The sequence below is a fragment of the Strix aluco genome, chromosome Z (assembly GCF_031877795.1).
Source record: "Strix aluco isolate bStrAlu1 chromosome Z, bStrAlu1.hap1, whole genome shotgun sequence".
Classification (NCBI taxonomy): Eukaryota; Metazoa; Chordata; class Aves; order Strigiformes; family Strigidae; genus Strix; species Strix aluco.
Genome location: NC_133971.1, coordinates 69,491,648 through 69,511,402, shown reverse-complemented (window position 1 = coordinate 69,511,402; position 19,755 = coordinate 69,491,648). Strand labels below are relative to the sequence as shown.

The following is a 19,755-nucleotide window of genomic DNA, read 5'->3' as shown; positions in this document are numbered from 1 at the left end:
ATATGAATTTTTCAATGAATTCACTTTAACTCTGTTCTTCCCCTGAGTGTTTACTCTCTGCTCCTAACTAATGAATGTTTATTCTCTAGTGAATCAGTGAATTTTAAATGATTTTCAGAAAATATTCAGGAAAAATAAATTTTTGAATTTGTGATATTAATATTGTCAAAGGAAAGGTGATGATGTTCCCTCAAATAAAGAGCTGGACCGTTCTTGGCTGTACTGCTTTACCTAAGCAGAGGATCTGGATACATACCTACTTTAAACAACTATAATGTCAAATGTGCACAACAAGTAAATCAATGAGTGATGGTAAAAGTCTTTACTCATAAATCATTACCTTTTTGCATATCATTACTTCCCAGAAAAAGGCAGCAAATTAGTTACTACATTTGTGTTTGTTCTGCTGGTTTTATCGTCTGACATGATATGTATTTTCACAGAGAACAGAGAATTTCCATTTGTTATTCCCAACTGTTAGTGACAGTGAGGTATTTATTTGCCACAAAGGGTCAAGTAGAATTGCTGCATTGAATGGACAGGGAAAATCTCTCTTGTGCTTATTTAACTTCCAGAGAGATTTTTTCCCCCCAGAAATATAAAATTCCTGACTCAGTCAGGTAATACAGGTGGCCCTGAGACATACTAGTTTTGGAACTAGCTCCAAACTCCCTCGAAGATGATGGAGATTTGGATCCAAGGTTTTGGTTTAGCCCATGACAGATAAAATTACATAGCTGGAAAAGAAACAGAATTGAAACTTCTCAGAGCTTTGATCACAATTTTAGTTCAGGCTCATGAGTAGCAGGTAAATTATCTCCTAATTAGCAATAGTATAATCAGCAATGTTTGTATGTTTGCTATTTATTTATTTTTAATACGTTTAGTTTTTCTCTCCCAAAAATCAAAGGAGTTTGATGTATTGTTTTGCTGTTAAAGGCAAAGAACTGGCTATCCTCCAAGTGTCAGTCTTCATGGAACAATTTATCAGCAGTCTGCCAGTTTTAGCGTGGCAGCAGAAGATTACAAAAGAACACAAGGGAATCCGAGAGTAAAGCAAATGTAAAGCTTGTGCAAATTTCAGTTCCTATCCTGTCTAGTTTGTAAATGAAGTAAAGTATCATATCAATTTATGTTTCAATAACACAAATAAAATCTATTGTAAGATGGAGAATGCTAAAAAACCACATTATAGCAAAGTATTTGTAAACTTACATTTGCAAATTGTATATATGATTATAAGATATAAAGAAATAATTTCAAGAAAGAAAAATAAGTCAGGGCAATTGGTAGAAGAATGAAACCTCCTTCCATTCTTCCGAAGTAATGTCTGAATTTATTTCAGTTGCTGCACAAGATTATCTTGGTCCTTTAAACTACCCTTAATACAGAAATAAAGATTTAAAAAAATTATTTTCTTTGGATAAATAATAAACAAGTTTTAAAATATTTTGGCTTAATTTTTCTAAAATTATGGAGTTTGATGTTAATCTGAGAGAGTGCTTTGTGTGCTGCACTGTTTTCAATGTATCAAGGAGAAGTTTGTGGGATATCCCCTTCGATCTAGGAGAACAACAAGGCTGTTGGCTTCACAGGGGCAAGTGTTCCCCTTTGCTCCCTGCTGTATCTGCCACTAAGGAGCTGGAGATGGTTGGTTGTGACAACAAGGTGCAAAAAACCAGTAGATCAGTAGAAAGACCAAGACAGACCGGGACTGTGGAGAAATACAGTGGCAAATGGTATCTGTTTCCCAGACATCTTTTTTCTTCCAGTATGATTATTCTGCATCTGCTTTCTCTGTGAATTAGGGTTCTTCCCTACAGCAGCATCTATGACACTCCAGCTAAATGCTGTCCCCTATGATGTACTGCATTTTTAGTTCTGTACATTTGGGAAAGACAATACTAAATGAATTTGCAGTTGGTATTTATTCTTTTATTTTGCTGCAGAAAAATGTGCAGCACTGAAGGTGGAGAAGTGGAAACCCACTCCAGAAGGTTGGAGAGATTTCTAATTACCAGCTCCGAGGCATTTCAGGCATTTTATTTTTTAACTGCCATAAACTGAGAAATATAGAAGATGGATCACAATACAATATACACCTAGTGGGAAAATGAAGCAAGGTCCCTGTCAAATATGGAAGAGCAGGTAGCAAGGCAGAACTACATATATAGGCTAAATTTCTGCATGTGTAAATTTGAAAAGAACTGAAATTAGAGGCAGCAAAAACCAAACAAATAACAGCTGATGATCAACAGTCCAGTATATCTTTAATTACAATTAGATGTTTTAGTTTAGTTAAGAGTTTAGTAGCACTATTCCTAGTTTAGAATGAATAAAAAATAATTAAAATGGATCCTTTTTGTTAATGTCTTGGGGGATCTATGAAATCTAGAAGGAAAAAAAAAGTGGGCAATGTTCTCTGTATAAAAAACAGTAATTCCTACTGTGTTGTATTCTTCATGCACAGGAAACAAATTTAGAAGTCATAAAGAAATTAAAGGCTGAAAATCTTACATCTCTTTTTATGGAGCAAAGTTAGTGATAGCACCTCATTCAGATTATTTATTCCAGATGTTAACAATACACAGTGATATAAAACCCAGGACAGACTGGTAAATTATGCGCTGCTGTAGAAAGTGGAGTTTAAATGATCTGACCTTCAACTTTATGAATTGATTTTTGTCTGTTTCAAGTTCAAGGAATTTGATGACATAAAAGATGTGTCTGTCTGACCTGAATACTAATTAACTAAAGTAATTTTGTAAGAATTAAAGGCTTTAAGACTTTTAGTTTCACCAACTGTTACACATTGGAGGTTTTGAATTGAAATCTGAATAGAATCTGAAAATTGAAACAAATTTATTTGCTTTGGGTTTGTAAAAATACTAGAATTCTTAAAAAAAAGATTCTACACCACTAAAGCAAGAATTAATTGCAATTGCGAACTGATTTAAAAATAGAGTATTTTCATTTTCCTAAAGAAATTTAGTAAAAATTTTCAATCATTGCTGAAATAAGAAGTTAAGTCACTTCTTTGAAAAAAAGACTTTCAAAAGGTGATAAGGGTGTATCCTATCTGAAATGTTTCTGTTCCTTGAACTGTGTTCCATCTTGGCAAAGGGATTTCGAAACAGTGGCAGGTATTAAGATTGTAATTACATTTTATTTTTGGTGGCAAATCCTACTTAGATATTCTCCATACACATACTCTTCTGTTCCGTATTGCATTTTACTACATCTTGATGTGTGAATTAAAGCACTGAAATGTGTTTTAAAAAAATCCTTCAGTTGGAAAGAGGAGATGATATGGGAGACACCAAATAGGTTGAGTACTTCAGATAGGTTTCAGTTTTAGAGCAAAATGATTACATTAGCAGTTAAAAAATGAATATGTGGTGACAGACAGATGCAATGCTCTTCAAAAGCAAACAGCTCCTGTGAGGGTTTGGCAAACTGCTGTTCTACATCAAGATAATTAAGGCAAAGTTTTGACATTTGGCTGTGAAATTTTTGCCCTGAATTTAGAAACATGGTAGAACAAAATACTATCTTGATGCTTTCTATTTACCTGTTCTTGTTTCATTTACAGGATTTTCCAGATTCTCTGAAAGAACAGATCTACCTGAAAGAATGGCATGTGTACAATACGTTGATACAGACCATTCCAGCCTACATTGCATTATTTCAAGATCTGAGAGTACTGGACTTGTCAAAAAATCAAATCAACCATCTCCCAGTGGAAATTGGTAAGTTGGTTCAAGATATTCAGCTATTTATACTTATGCCATTTAACTATATTGCAGCAAAATTAACATCCGTGGATATTCTTATTCATTTACTGATAATTGTCTTCTCACTTGTCTCCAGTGAACAGTCCCCTCTAAATTGTTAGAGCTCTCCGGCTGTAAATATATTTACCCAATTTTATGCAATACCATGTGTGTAGTATGGCTCAAACATGGGGAAAAAAATGACACATTTTTGTTATTTGACTACAAGGCAGTTATTGATTCTGTTCAAGTAGATGTAGAGTTCTTCCTGAGAACTGGCAGTGTTAAGAAAAGTAGAACTGTTACAGAGATATAATCCCCAAACAAGGTGAAGTGAAACATAAGATTGTAGTAAAAAGAAATCAAAAATATAATGATGTATAAAATCAATCTTTTGAATTTTATAATTAGTTCAGTAATGATCCCCATTTAATAAAGCGGTGTACCCGACATGACATCGGGGTTTTTAGAGTAACAAATTCTTAATGCTTACATACTTTGTCCTTTGTTACTTTAAGCTACATAATAACAAGAATATTAGTGTTTGGTTGTCCTGTGTATTCTGATCTTACAATATAAAAACCTCATTTGAAAGACTGTAGTGGTTTGAGAAGGATTTACTGCTGTAACCAGTGGTATCTTTGAGAGCTGAGGAAACTGGGTCCATTATGAGGCCCCCGAGTTGAGTCTATCACCCTGGTGTACTAATGCCTCAGCCTTTGTTTTTAAATGCAGCAGCCCTAAGTTCTCCCCATGGCTGATATTCCTCATGTACACTAAAAGCTAACAACTTTCAAAAAAAAGATAAAGACTAAAACCTCCACCTCCATAGTTATCATAGCTTTAACTAAGAAAAACAGGGAGAGAGCATCTTGAAACACAGAAATCAGTGCTAGACTTTTCTACTCTTTTCTACTCTTTTTCTACCCTATTAGTAGAGTAACACTAATGCTTTTGATTTATTTACTAACTTATTTTACACAGAAAATTTCCCACTGACATCGAGATACATTTTATAGTTTCAACCTGGTGGCTAAATACACTAACGATCATAAACAAGACACAAGCAGGAGATAATGGACATAAAATAAACACTAGCTATTTTGTCAGCGCTTTGACCATGGAAATCAGATGGGTCAGTGAGTTTAATGGACAAACATCTTCTACTAGGTGGTGTGGAAGAAGGTGGAAAGGACATAGAGGTTACCCTAAACCATTAAACACAAGGTTTTAAGGAGTCACTTAACAACTGAGGCAGGAAAAGGCTAAGAAAGATTTTTCTTTCTTCTTGTAATATTATGCATCATTAATGAAAATGATCCCCAAGAAAAAGTGATGATGAATGCTAATAAAAGTCTGTTTCCAGAATAAAGACACAAACCCAGATCATTCTAGTGTAACTAATTCTCTGTAAAGGGTAACGTAGAAGTCATTTCAGACCTTTCTTGGGAAACAAGGAAAAGAGTTACAAATGCTTCTAGTAGCAATCACTGTTCTTTCACTTGCATTTAAATGATGTGATTTCTGCTCATCAGTAGCTTTCATGTCATTCCCATTTATTCACTTTCCCCCCAGTATGTACATCCCTCTAGCTTATACCCAACATATTGCTTTCTTCCTTTCAATGTTTTTGTTGCTGCTTTTTTATGTAAATGTTTGACTGGAAGGGCCAGTGAATATTAGAAAAATGTTTGCTGTAGGTCCTGCCTCAGACACAATGTTACACCACTGACCATTATCCTCTTAACAGTGAACTCTTGTTCAGAATTTTTTTTTTCAAGATTCATTAAATGAGGGCAGTCATGGCTGTACAAAACACTCATCTGGAGAAACCTGGATTTGAACCTTTTTGAGACACTGCATAACCAAATTAACAAATTAGGTTAGCTGTATATGCTATTTATACAGTAATTCTACATCACAGCAGTCATTCTAGCCTATCTAGACAAAGACACAGATTCACCAACATAATTTAAAAAGAATACAAAAAAGTCACCCCAGGACTGTGCAACTGAACTGTTCAGTGCATTTTTGCCAAACTGCTTAATGATTTTCAGTCTTAGTGAACGTCCTGTGTTGACCATCTATTAGTAATGCAGTGGGGGCACCCTTGTTGTTATGGTGTAAATTATGGAGAAGTTTTGTCTCAATTTATTTTATGTTCTCTTTGTTGACATGTATGGTGGTATTGCTTGCAAATGGCTATACTTTTATTTCATGTACTATATATGCATACAGACATACACTAATATGTGTTGTAATGTTAATTATTTTAATAAGACATTTTTACAGATATTTTGAAGTTTTTGGATACTGCTTCAAAATGAAACTTTTCATACTTTAGTCATCTAGCTGCTAAATTATTACAGGGAAAATAATTGATGTAGGTTTGGTTTGAGAGCTCTATCTAAGCAAGGAGTGAGGACTGGGTGCTAAATCAGAAGATAAGGTCTCTGGAAAGGTTAAGTGCTAAGTTATTCATCATTTTGTGTTCTGTTTACAAAACAGCAGCAAGTAGGTAAATATCACAGCTAAAACATACTTGAGAGTAATGACAGATGGTTGAAGTTGGCAGTGACACACATGCTGCTGAGTCTTTAATCTTCAGACAGAAATGAAGCCAAGTTTAGATCAACAAATAATCCAGCAGAAACTAAACTGGTGAACCATGTTCAAACTATTTTTGATTCTCATAAGAGGGCACCAAAGGTGTGAGAGAACAGGAGATGATAAGAATATTTTCAATCAAAAAAAGTTTTGCTGCAGTAGCAGTCTCTGGACTAAAATGTCTGTAGGAACTAAGTTCATGTTCCTGTTTTACCTGATATAGAAGGGAATTCCCTACTCTGAATCAGACAGAAGAAAGACTTGAATCCATTCTCAGATATTTCAAATCTTACTCTTAGCTATAATCACCTATGCACTTGAACAGATCAAATTTGGATCAGAAGACAGATGAGAATACTTTTGATTTGATCCTTTTTGTGTAATAGCAAATATTTTTATGGGAAGCAAGTGAACAAAAATGGAGAAAACCACAAAATGAGGTTGTTGTCAGGTCTGGTTTTCTCAGGAATAACAGAAATAAACATGAGCAGGGATGTAGCTGGGGGATATTCTTTGGCAATGGCTTCTGGGTGAGTTTGCAGTTCTGGCTCTGCATGGCTGCAGTGCAGTTGCTGTATATCAGTTAGTGCTAGTACATTAGTAATTGTTAAAATATCCGATACAATATATTCCTGTATTCACAGTGAACTGCATTTTCATGTGATCTCAAAGCTTTTGTGCTGGGATAGGATAGTGAGACTGTATCAGAATTTTTTGTCTCACAAATTATTCATGAAACATCTCAAAGAGCTGTTAATGAAATTTTGTACCTTATTATGTTCTCTCACATTTTTGATATGCCAAATATTTAAGAGGAAAAATAACCGTGCTTTTGAGACATATTTTAATAAGAAATCACAGGGATTTTTGGTCTTCTCCCTACCTCACAGTATAAAATTTCATTTGTGCATAACATTAATCCAATTTCCTAGAACTCAGAGGGGAAAACTATAAGTAATACAGTTTTAAATGACTTCAGATACCTAAAATAGCTTTTTTCTATTAATAAGATTCTCAGTGTGCTGATGTGTGAGTTTCCAAGAAGGAAATACATATTCTCGGTTTAAATGCAGTCTAGTTCTGAGGAGTTGCAGACTCATCTCTTACCCTTGCAATTTATTCAGTATTGAGTATTATCTGTTCAACAGCTCAGTCCTGTATACCACTGAGGAAAATTTTGTTTATACTCCTCATTTGAAGAGGAAGTATTAAACACCTCTGGTGCAAGTTGACTGTTTCTAGGAGGATGTCAGTTGCTTTGACACTAGCTGCTCAAATGATGGCTTGCTCTTACTGGAACAGCTGGTAAGCTCCTCAAAATTTAACCCTTAGTGCATCACAGAAGTACAAAATTGTGCTTTTTATTGGAACAACTAGAGAGGAAATAATCTTTTTTATCATCCGCTTAACCTATCAAAAATGGGAATACTGTACTAAAATGTAATACAAACATACTGCTTTAACAAATTTCAACATCATTGGATCTTGCAAAGGCCAGTACCTTATTAAGCTGAATTTCTTGAAAGGATTTTAAATAGTGCCATTGGGTACTGACCTCAGACTGTAAACACTGCCATGGAAACTACTCATTACATAAATTATTTTTGTGAAAAGATTCTTATCTATTGACTTTGTCATATTGCTTTGTGTGACTACATTATATATAACAATGTTAGAACATGCTCCTTCTACACAGAGCAGATTGGTATTAGCAGACTCTGTGGTTTATTTCTCAGTCTTCACTTGGATCACAGCGGGAATGTTGGAGGCTGTGCACACCATTCTGGTTATGATGGAAAAGTTTTAACGAAGTTTTTTCAGTTTCCAAGGTGATCAAAATGTATTGTTCTACTGTTCCTAAACAGTTTACCCCATGGTTATTTCTGATGTTCAGAAACTATTTTTCAGCCTGGAGACTGAGCTTATGCTCTACTTTGCTCTTGGGAGATAGACACTTTTTTGGGGATCTCCAGGGAGATAAGAGTCTATGTTTCAGTTTATATGCTCACATTAAAAAAGGAAGTCACATACTTTTCCATACAATTTCTGATCTACTAAAATATCTTCAGTTCATCTCATTGCATTTTTTTTTCATTAATTTTCTTTTCAGCCCTTTCAGTAGACCCCTATGCTACATTTTTTTCTCTGAAGGTATCTCTCTCTACCACTTAGACCACAAGAATTTCTTAATGTTTTTCTACCTCTATTTTACTACAAGAAAACATTCTTTTTCTTTCTTTTACCCTTCCATTGTATTCTCTTCTGACCATAGACCAAGATCCCAAGTTTTATCTTTTTTTATTTTTTGTTTGTAATAGTCATTTGCAATTTCTCTCAGCATGTTTAAATTTTTTTAATTGAACACATGAAGGTTGGTTAAAGAATGAATTTTACTAACCCAGCGTCATTCTGTTACTGTGCTACAGCTTTTATAAGCCCTAGTGGCAAAAAAAGGTTTTGCAACTTTGTTATGGAAAAGGAGTTCAGGAAGTCTTCATCCCTCCTTTGCTTGGATGCTTTGAACAGAAGTTAAAAAAAAAATAAAAATTGATGTTTAACTGTTACCTGTAAGATTGAACATCAATAACTCCTTTCAAATAAATCAAAGACAGTCACTGATATAGCAGAAAAGACCAGAAATAGGAGACTTTTTGTCTTGACCCATAGGAAGCTGCTACAGATCACTGCAGCTCAAGGCAAAAATTTTCTTTGCATTTTACTTCAGTTTATACAAGTGAATCTGCACTTGCATTTAATGAGATCTTTAGATAAGAAAGACTCTCTGTAACCTCATCTGTATTTTGTCTCTGACACCCTGTTAGGAGCACTAATATAGGCTTGTCTAAATGGTGAAGTTGCATTATCATTATTACTATGCTGCATTGCCCATCAGAAATTATAGAGTCTAAATACTGGTTTAGTTTTTTAAAATAATGAATTAAGAATTAATTTTAAACTAGGAATAAGGGCTATCTCAGGTAACAACTATGGCATTGCAACTCCCACTTAAATATAAAATATTCTTCATTATGAAACTGCCAAGGAACCCATGGATTTCATTACTGCTTTTATTGCCTCTCCTTGGAAAATACAGAGTTGTTATCTGTTTAGCTTCCTAATTTGCATTTTTTATAGAAGTGAAAATTCAGTGCCATTAAGCATAGTTAACAACAGTGTTGTAGCAGCAATTATTTTATTATTACTACTTTTAATTGAGAAATTGTCCTTGAGTATTATTTAAATGTAGAGGTGTCAGGTGTGGTGGTCAAATCCTGCTCTACATCTGTGCAGCTGTGAAAGGGGTGTCACCTCCTCTATCCCTCCCTAAGGCTGCCTCAATGGCTGTACTGCATGCTCATTAGGCCTGGTGGTGGCTGGGTACTATACTTAAGAGTGGAGAACTTCTGCACTAAGAAGATATAAATAAGCCCCTAAATACAGGTTACAGGGTAGTGAAAGCTGTTTATACTGCCTTACCCCTCACCCCCCACAATGCTCCTGCTGTTATTACAATAAACTCTAAATGTGGGTGAGAATGATTGGAATCATACTGACAATACATATGCCTTTTGAAGGTTATTTAGGGATTCTTTGCTCCCTAATTTTGCACTCCTTTGGTCAAGATACCTGGATTTGAGAATCTTGAATTGCCATGAGTGTTGTCTTATAGTTATATCTTTGTGCTCTTTCTCTGACAGAAACAGCCTAGCAGCCTTGTTTAGCAGATCTAGGGGAAAAGGACAGTGACAGTCTTAGCCCTTCTGCCTGAGAAAGGAAAAGATCTGAGTCTGTATAACCTGGATTACCATTCAGTCAACTCATATAACCTAATTCTATCCCTGTGTAGGTTGTTGCTTGTAAGAATTTTAATCCTTTTTTTAGAGGAAGGAGTAATTAGAGATATGGACCTGAATGGAAACTAGGTTAAACTTAAAAATTTATAAAGGAAAAGCAAGTTGTGCCCAACTCATTTGGTTTCTGTCTTTCTTCTGAGAAGATGATTGAACTTCAAGTAGTAGATCTTGTCTATCTAGCATCCCATAAAGTGTTTGATACGGTGAAAATCAATGTTTAAATCTAAGAAAATGGACTTTGATTCAACAGTTGCAAAAATGAGCAAAGGACTTGCTAAAGCAGAGGCAACAAGGCACTCATTTGCAAAGAGAAGTATCGGTCAGGAGAAAGATCACTTGTGGAGTTTCTCAAGGATCAGTCTAAAGTTTATTTCTTAATTATTCTGAGGAACTGGGTTACTGAAATTTTCTGCTGGCATGGTCTGGGTGTTATTGTCATTGCACAAACAGGAGGAAATATGAAAATCTGGATGAACTGGTAGGCTTCCAAAAAAGTAGGGAGATTAAACTCGTGATTGCAGAGTTCAAGGTCATGTACTCAGGAGCTAGTAATTTGTGCAGTAAGTCATGAGCTCATTAAATGCAAATAAAGAAACAAAATTCTTAATCTAACAGCCACAGAAGGAGAATCCAATATGATACATACATGAAGTTGTTGTCACCCAGATTCAAGAAAAGTTATTTCAGATGGAAACAGATGCAAAAGAAGTCTATTGGGACCATTTGAGGAGGTGAATTTTTATTTCGTGAGAGGAGATTAGAAGTATTGGTTTATTCAGGCTAGTAAAATAAATTCTGATATATCTGCTACCTATGAAAACATCAGAGAAGTAAACACCAGAAAAAGAGCTATTTAAAGATAAACTTGGCAAAAGAATTAATGGTTATAAAGTTTCTACAAATAAATTCAGACTGGCAATCCAAAGACCATTCCAAATCATGAAAGGGATGAAACTCTGTAACTTTGTTTTTCCATAAGAGCAGCAGATGTAAAAACCAAAATATTTTTAAGACGGAATATGATAGATCAAAAAATGGAATTATGTGAAGTTGTAGTGTAATGGTTCTATCCAGGAGGTCCTGGTAAATCCTATGTATGTCTTATGGTCCTAGAGGGACGGTTAATGTTTCACTACTGCTCAGCTGTCAGGTGGCATAACTTAATCCACTGGAGAGCCCAGAGGTGAAAAAAACAGCTGTTACACAGAATTGTAAGGGATTGCTTCCCACAGGCAGATCTCAGTGAATGGTATTCCACTCATCTATATTGTCCTGAGTTTGTTATCAGAATTAAATTAAGTTGTAAGACTCATGGCTTTTTCTAATAATTTGCATAGTTTTAGCCACAGCAATTACTGGCAATTGACTGTAGATTCTGTAATATACTTCTGTCAGATTACAGAGTTTATATATGACAAGAAAAAATGTGATGCATCTTCTACTTACTTGGTTTCTCATGCCTGCAAGCTGGGACAAACCAAATTGTGAACATTGACATACATGTTAGAAACTGTGAAAGGACAAAAAAACTGGAAAAGCCATGGTTTCAGAAGGCAGGAAAGTCAGAAAGGGAAGATGTGTTTTTCTCCATCACTCTGCCCAGACAGGCTGTTAATTTTTTTTTTTTGTAAGCAGTTCTGCTCCATGTGTCCTACTTATGCACTGGAGATGACTCATCTGAGCTGAGTTAGACAAGAGGGTGACTAGGATGTTGGTGACACTAGATGTCTTGTTTGCATTAGTTCTCCAGCTACTAATGGAACTGAGAGGTAGAAATTTCAGTGGCTGAAAAGTTAGCAAATACATCTGTTGTGGGTTAACAGTCATAGGCATCTAAGCCTCACACAGTTTGCTCAGCCCCCTGCAGCTCCTTGTTCAGTCTCCCACAGCAGGATGGTGAGAAAATTGTAAGGGTGGAAGTGAGAAAACTCATGCATCAGGATGAAGACCATTTAATCAGTGAAGAAAAACAAACAAGCAAGCAAACAAATGAACAGGGGATGCAAAAGCAATCACTTGCTACCAGCTGACCAATGCCCAGACAGTCCCTGAGCAATAGCCACATTGGAAAACACCCATCCATTTCTCCCTGCCCCCACCTTTTACTGCTGAACATGTTATATGCTATGGTATATTCCTTTGGTCAATTTGGGTCAGTGTCTCAGTCCTGACCCCTCCCAGCCTCTTGTCCACCCCTAGCTGATTTACTGGGGCAGCAGAGAGAGAAACAAGAGAAAGTCTTGATGCTGTGTAAGCACTGTTCAGCAATAATGGAAACATTGGTGTATTATCATCACTGTTTGGTCACAAATGCAAAGCATAGCAACATATGGGCTGCTATGAAGAACATTAACTCCATTCCAGACAGACCCATTTCAGTACAATATTCCATCACTGAAAGAAAAGACAAAACATTCCAGTGCTAATAAGTAAGTAGTTTCATTCCAATGGGATTTTCTGTCCTTTGCTGAGGGATTACTTGGATGAGCAGTTAATTTGCAATTCTCTGATTCCTTATTTTATTTTAAGGCATTTCTGCTTCAGTGATTATTCTGTTGCAGTGAGGTGCTAAAGTGATGTTTATGCCACTTAACATGTGATGTAATATGGTTATTTGTCTACATCATGATACTAAACCTGGTGAGGCCTCATCATGGATAGGCTAAATTTTTATTACTTTTATGTGTTTAAAAATCAGGAAATAAGGCAGTTCACACATTTACATGATTAAGTCGCTTCTATTACTGTCTTGCATCAGCCCCAATAACCTCGTGGCACAGTAATGTACTGCCAAAACAATGCCTGTTGTAGTCTTACTGAAAATTTTGCTTCCGATATTTTAACTAAAACAGGACTTCAGAGCAAATAGGAAAGACAAAGTTGCCTTCATAGAAGGACAGCTGAATTTTGAAATACCACCTGAGTTTCTATTTCTGGCAGAGCTAAAACTGGGAAGAAGCTGAGTGGAAGCTTCTATATTTTTCTCTGTTGCAAACTGTAGGGATTAATATGACAGAGTTCTTATGACATACAGCTTGTCTGCCACCTGTGAGAAAGATTTGGGTAGTCCAGCCATCATGTGAGGACCGTGTCATGTCTAAGCGAGACTGGGATTTATGTAAAATGCTGTGTGATTTGGTGGCTGCTAGTATTGGTCATCACACCTCATGCCTCTGCCTCTGACAACAGCAGTTTCTCAGGGAACACATGTGGGGCTTTCAATTCTCTGTTTCTTCTCTGTCTTTTCCTGTGGAAGCACCATCTGGCCTCTGGTAAGGATTTCCACTCATTGCAAAAGGTGAGCTTCTCTAAAACAACTTTTGCTTTGGAAGGAGTTTAAGTAAGCATTAGTGTCTTAAGGACTAGCTCACTATTATGACATTGTTTTGAGCACTTGAGATGTACTGTAGAGAGATTCTCCCCAGTGTCATCCAAATCCCATGAAACACCAGATTCTTTTATAAAAAATTATTATAAATAGATGACTGATATAATACAAAATTGTGAATCTTGTGTATGTCTTTTCTTGGTTTGCCAATATATAGTCTATTCTGAGAACCTGTTGATGCAAGATGCTGTTCTCTCCCGATTTCCAGCTGCTGAATTGTATTTAAGTTTTGCTGTACTCTATCACTAGAGGGGAATATCACAGGAATATCACAGATTAGAGGAGAATACTGCAGATAATACCAAGCTGAGTGATACAGTAGATATGTTTGAGGAGAGGGATGCCATCCAGGGGGACGTTGACAGACTTGAGAGATGGGCCCATGTGACCCTCATGAAAGTAAACAAGGCCAAGTGCAAGATCCTGCACCTGGGTTGAGGCAGTTTTCAGTATCAATACAGGCTGAATGGAGAGAAACCGCACAGGGAAGGCCTTAGGGATACTGATGGACATGAGGTGGCAATGTGCACTTGCAGCCTAGAAAGCCAATAGTATCCTGGGTTGTATCAGAATAAGCATAGCCAGCAGGTCCAAGGAAATGATTCTCCCCTTATATTCCATGCTTGTGAGACCCCACCTGGAATACTACATCCAGTTCTGGGGTCCCCAGTACAAGAAAGAGATGGACCTGTTGGAATGGTTTCAGAGGAGGGCCATGAAAATGGTCAGAGGTTTGAAACACCTCTTCTATGAAGGAAGGCTGAGAGAGTTGGTGTTGTTCAGGCTGGAGAAGAGAAGGCTCGGGGGAGACCTTATTGCAGCCTTTCAACATATAAAGCAGGCTTATGAGAAAGATGGAGAAAGACCAGGGCCTGTAGTGACAGGACAAGGGACAATGGTTTTAAACTGAAAGAGGGTAGATTTAGACTGGACACAAGGAAGAAATTTTTTTATGATGAGGGTGGTGAGACATTATAGCAGGTTTCCTAGAGAAGTTGTCAATGTGTTGTCATGGCAAGTGTTCAAAGTCAGGTTGGACAGGGCTTTGGACTAGATGATCTTTGGATGTCCCTTCCAACTGAAACCATTTTATGATTCTGTAATTCCATGACTGTCCATGTAACACAACAGCACAGCTGGCCATAGAAAGTTCTCATTTTGTTATGTATGCATTTAAGGATGCTTTTTCTAACACATCACCTATTTGATGCATTCAAATTCCTTACTTCCCTTTTGACCCTGTCACAGTATAATTTGTATTTTTTCAGTATAATACATTTTGCATTTTAATGATGTTTCTAAGCCTGTTTTTACTGAAGATTATTTAATGCTATAAACTGAAGAAACAGAAAGTACAATGTGACTAAATGTAGCCTACAATATTATAAGAGCCTTAAAATTAAGCCTACAAGGATGATAAATTTCAGTAAAAAAAATAATGAAATAAATGCACACATCCATTATCTTTTATAATCAAAAGTATGCAATGCTGGATACCAAAGACAGAATTCTTGATGTAGTAAGTTTAGTAGGAGCGATTGTTCCCAATGAATATGTTCTGTAAAGAATACTAAGGTGCTTCTCAGTTAGCAGGCAAGTTTTCTTAAGTGGTTAAACCAAAAGCGAACTTCTCTAATTTCAGCTGATGTCAATAAGTATCTCATCCCTGGCAGAATCAAGACCTTTGCCAGTCTTTGCTGTGTCCTTTCAAACTCTTGCCAAAACCATTGCTGAGTAAGGGAAGTCCATACAAGTGCACACAGCACTATTGCCCCCCCTCAATGTTAGTGACCACTGCATAAAATATTTATTAATCTCTTACTCATCACGACATTAAGGATTTTTTTCTTTGCTAAACTGAGTATGCCTTTTATTTTTATTTTCTCCCTTCACATTTTTTTAAATGAGCTGATTTTAATTATCTTTCCCTCACAGGCTGCTTAAAAAACCTTAAAGTGCTCAATGTGAGTTTCAATAATTTGAAGTCAGTCCCTCCAGAATTGGGTGATTGTGAGAATCTGGAAAAACTGGATTTGTCTGGAAATATGGAAATAACAGAGCTCCCATTTGAAGTAAGATAATAAACTATGTTTCTTCCACCTTTTTTATTTGTCTTATAATTTTATCACAGTCTTAAAATCTTTACTTAAAAGATTAAACCACATTCCTTTCAGTTTTTAGCAATAATGTTTTAGTACTAATATAACTGAATATGCCTTAGCAGCAGTTAAATGGGACCAAGCTTTTTTGTTTTAGTTTTCAAGTGACTCAATTTCGCTTGTATTTGTTCTGATATATGAAGGAGGACGTGATCCCAAAGGGGATTTGGCCAGTGGTGGTAAGGCGGCAGCCGCAAACAGCTATTTTCTGTGAAAGTGAAATGCATCCTGACAGTCAAATTCACACACTAACCTTCATGTGTTCCCAGTGTTTGTTTTCTTTTAAAAAGAGTATGGAGGGTTCTATAAACAACACTGTGTGTTGCTATGAACATAAATATCTGTCTGAAAGGGATATTACATGTGAGGCATGGTATGAATGTATAATAAGGACTGAGAAAAGGACTCCCAGGTATGCACCAACATTGTTTCTTGTGTTGGATCCATAACTGTTCTCTGCCACAGTGGCTCTGAGACTTATTGTTCACAGAGAAATGAAACTGTTGGCTGGTACCTAACCACAGTTTCAGATTGCATCTGTATTTCTCAGGTTCTTAATATCCTGATTCTTGGAGCATGAGTGGGGGTTCTTTAGAGAGAATTGTCAGGCTCTTCTTTACTGATTCCTACTTTTTCTCTAAACATCTGTTACTAGTGATTTACAGGCAATATTGTAGTGAATTAAACTTATGTGAGATCTGGTTTGGCCATGCTTATGTTCTGTTCTAAGAAAATGCAAACAGTAATTAACTTTCCCCTCTGACTTTTCACTGTAAGGTAGTTTATCTGAAATGAATTGATAAAAAAATTATGTGAAGGAAACGGAAACAAAGGGACACTGCCTAGAAATGCTAGCAACAACACAAACAGTGCAGGTATCCTTTCTCCTTCCTCTTCTCCTCCTTCAGATAGAAAAGATAAGGGACAAGCCAGATGAAAGTTGGCTGGTAAAAAGGAACCATAATGAATCAGAAAAACATATATCCTGAACAGGTAAAGGAATCAAATAGAAGCATCTGGGAAAAGTGAATATATTCAAACCTATGGAGTAGAATGGTGAAATGAGCCTCAATCACTGGTACGTTAAAATCAACAAGTATTTTCCCAGTTGCTTCTAAAGGTCTTGTAGGGCAAAGGCTTACCCATACCTATGCGTTATGGGTAGCCTTTGCACGTAAACCTAACTGTGCATGTAAGTCTTTCCAGGGCTGAGTCCTAAGAGACCAGTGTTTCCCTTGGAATGCTCAAAAAAATTGTTCCCTTCTGGTGGTCTCCTATTTAATAGGATTGAAATCCACTAAAACTGAGTGTAGGGTACTGGGTAATGGTTTGCTTGCAATCTCAGAAAAAATTTGGAGCTCTGCAAAAGATGCTATGTAACAACAAAAACCGTAAGTAACACCATGTCAGCATAGTCTAAATGCTCAAGAAGAAAAATACTCGCATTGTCTATTGTGTTTCCTTCTTTCTCTGGAGGCTGACAATTTATACTTGCAGTGACCTGGAAGGTAGGCTACTCAAACTCTTCTGATTTAGTTTATAAAATTAGTTTCCCAGAATCAACATTTCAAGGGCAGTTTTGGAAGCTGAACTTACAATTAAAGGAACACTTTTGTCAAATTATTTAAAATGCTTGGAAGTGTTTGGCCTTCAGTGTACTCAATATTGCTGACGTTATTCAGAGCAATTGCATCAGTATCTTTGCTAATGTAACAAGTGTCTGATGTTTGATTCTCAGATGGGCAAAATGTGGTAATCACTGGCAAGTAACTATTTAATGAATCAATACATTGAGTTGGTCTGAACAGTCTAAAAAGGGAAAACAGAAAGATACTGTGAAGTGTTGTGGTGGATTAACCTTGGCTAATAGCCAAATGCCCATCCAGCTGCTCACTCCCTCCTTCTCCTCCTCAGCATGACATCAGGAGAAGAAAATAAGATAAGAAAGCTCATGGGTGGAGATAAAAGACAGGGAGATTCTTTACCATTTACTATTGTGTGAAAAACTGACTGTACTTGGGGAAGATTGATTTAATATTTGTCAATATATATTTGCGTAGTGAGAAAAAAAGACATTAAAACATCTTTTCTTCTCCCTCTCCCAAGGTTAACTTCACTCCAGATTCCTCTTCCTCTGCCTCCCTGCACCTCTTAGGGCTGGGAGTTACAGCCAGTACACAGTGGTTTCTAGCTGTTTCTCCTTGCTCCTCACATTTTTCCTCTCCTCCAGTGTGCGGTCTCCATGGGCTGCACTTTCTTCAGGAATATCCATCTGCAGCATCATGGGTCTTGCATGAGCTGCAGTGTGGAGATTTGCTCCACCATGGAGCACTTCCTCCTCTCCTGCTCAGACCTTCGTGTTCCCTCTGGTCTTTTCTCGCTCTTTTTATTCCCTCCCCCTTTCTCTGACATTTTTTTCTCCTTTCTTAAATACTTTTTTAGAGTGGCACCATACACTTGGCTGTGTCCTGTGGTGGGTCCATTGGAGCCATCTGGAACTGTTTGTGTCCAGCATGGGGCAGCCCCTGATCTTTTCCCACAGAGGTCACCCTGCAGCCTCCATGCTGCCAGCACCTTGCCATGGAGACCCAATACAAGTATTTATGATGGCAAATTAGACAGATTAGATCAATTATTACCTAACTCAATTGTTGCTAACACCTGTTAATCCAGTGAAATGCTCATAAAGGTTGGTCACCATTCTCTCCTGTGGTGTGAGTACTGGGAACTGAAGAGCGTAAATGGACGAGTGCATGCAGGCTCTGGTTTGGTAGGTGAATTTACAACATTGGGGAAAAAAAGAGAAAACTTAGCAACAGATACAGAAAATAAGGTAGAGAGTTGCTAAAAATGTTTCCTGTTTACCATCTTTTAGGAAGTTCAATTTTTATTTGACTTTAAAATCCTTGAAAGCTTCTTCTGGGAAGGTTAAAGAAATGCACTGGAGGAGCAACAGTATTCTCCAGTGTAAAACTTACTCAGAATAAATAAAGACAAACTTGAGCCTAGCATAAATGATCAAAGTCTAATTTTACCTTGGTTTTGTACATGGAATAATGGCCAGAGAGACACTGAAAACCTATATGAAAATGGATTCAAAGAGATTGATAACATGCCTGCAATTCAGTCAGGAATTTTTGACAGGCCTATAAAGGTTTATGAGAACATCAGAACTCTGATACTGAATTACATCTTCAGTAATCAGTCTCCCTGTTCCTTTTCTATCCATTTTCCTTATGACAGGTGCAAAAAGTAGAGAAGATGAAGCTTTTAGTTTGTTAGATTATTTAGGTGTTTACTTCCTTAGGAAAGGAGTTCAGTCTTTTTTTTTTTTTTTTTTTTTTTTTTTTTAATAGGCACAGAATATTACACGATGTGCCAGTTTAGGGGGAGAAATCTCAGTGAGATGGATCATATAGTACATGACTGTAGTTGCTACCCAGAAGTGGTAGAGGGTGAACATAGGTTATTACACAAAACCATACAGTGTCACCAAATACTCATTTTGAATTGAAGTGTGAAGACAGCTACCATATATGTGTATAAATTTTTGTTAGCATATAAGTTATTTCTGAATTTGTCAGTCAGCCTGAATTTTTCAGTAAGCCACATAAGAAATTCACAGGCTATTATGATGCCTGTTAAGTGTGTTAATTGGTTTTGAAAACAGAAAAACTTGAGGAAAAACAAGATGCTAAGCACCTTTATCTTGTACTACTTTTCAGGTATACCACAGTTGTTAATAAGGTTTCCAGCACGTATACTGACTATACTTGTCTTTTTAATCTACCAATTTCATTTTCCAGTGCAGCTGTTTTAAGCTGAGGTATGCTGTGATTGAGTTGCTCTGGCACAACTTGTGGATCTTCATTCTCTGTCAATAGATTCCATACCTGGTAGCGATACAGCAACCTTTTTCAGTGTGTAGGGAAAAAACCTCACCCAAAATCGTAACATTCTGCTTGGCCTAATGC

At 36.7% G+C, this 19,755-nt stretch overlaps 1 protein-coding gene across 2 annotated transcripts in view; it reads left to right on the top strand.

Moving 5' to 3' along the window:
- LRRC2 (leucine rich repeat containing 2) overlaps positions 1-19,755 on the top strand; it is a 76,803-nt gene that overhangs the window by 33,381 nt on the left and 23,667 nt on the right. For both annotated transcript variants that reach the window (XM_074813247.1, XM_074813248.1), the window contains exons 4-5: positions 3,593-3,749; positions 15,558-15,694. In XM_074813247.1, the coding sequence (XP_074669348.1) occupies positions 3,593-3,749; positions 15,558-15,694 (294 nt within the window). The remainder of the gene's footprint in view (positions 1-3,592; positions 3,750-15,557; positions 15,695-19,755) is intronic.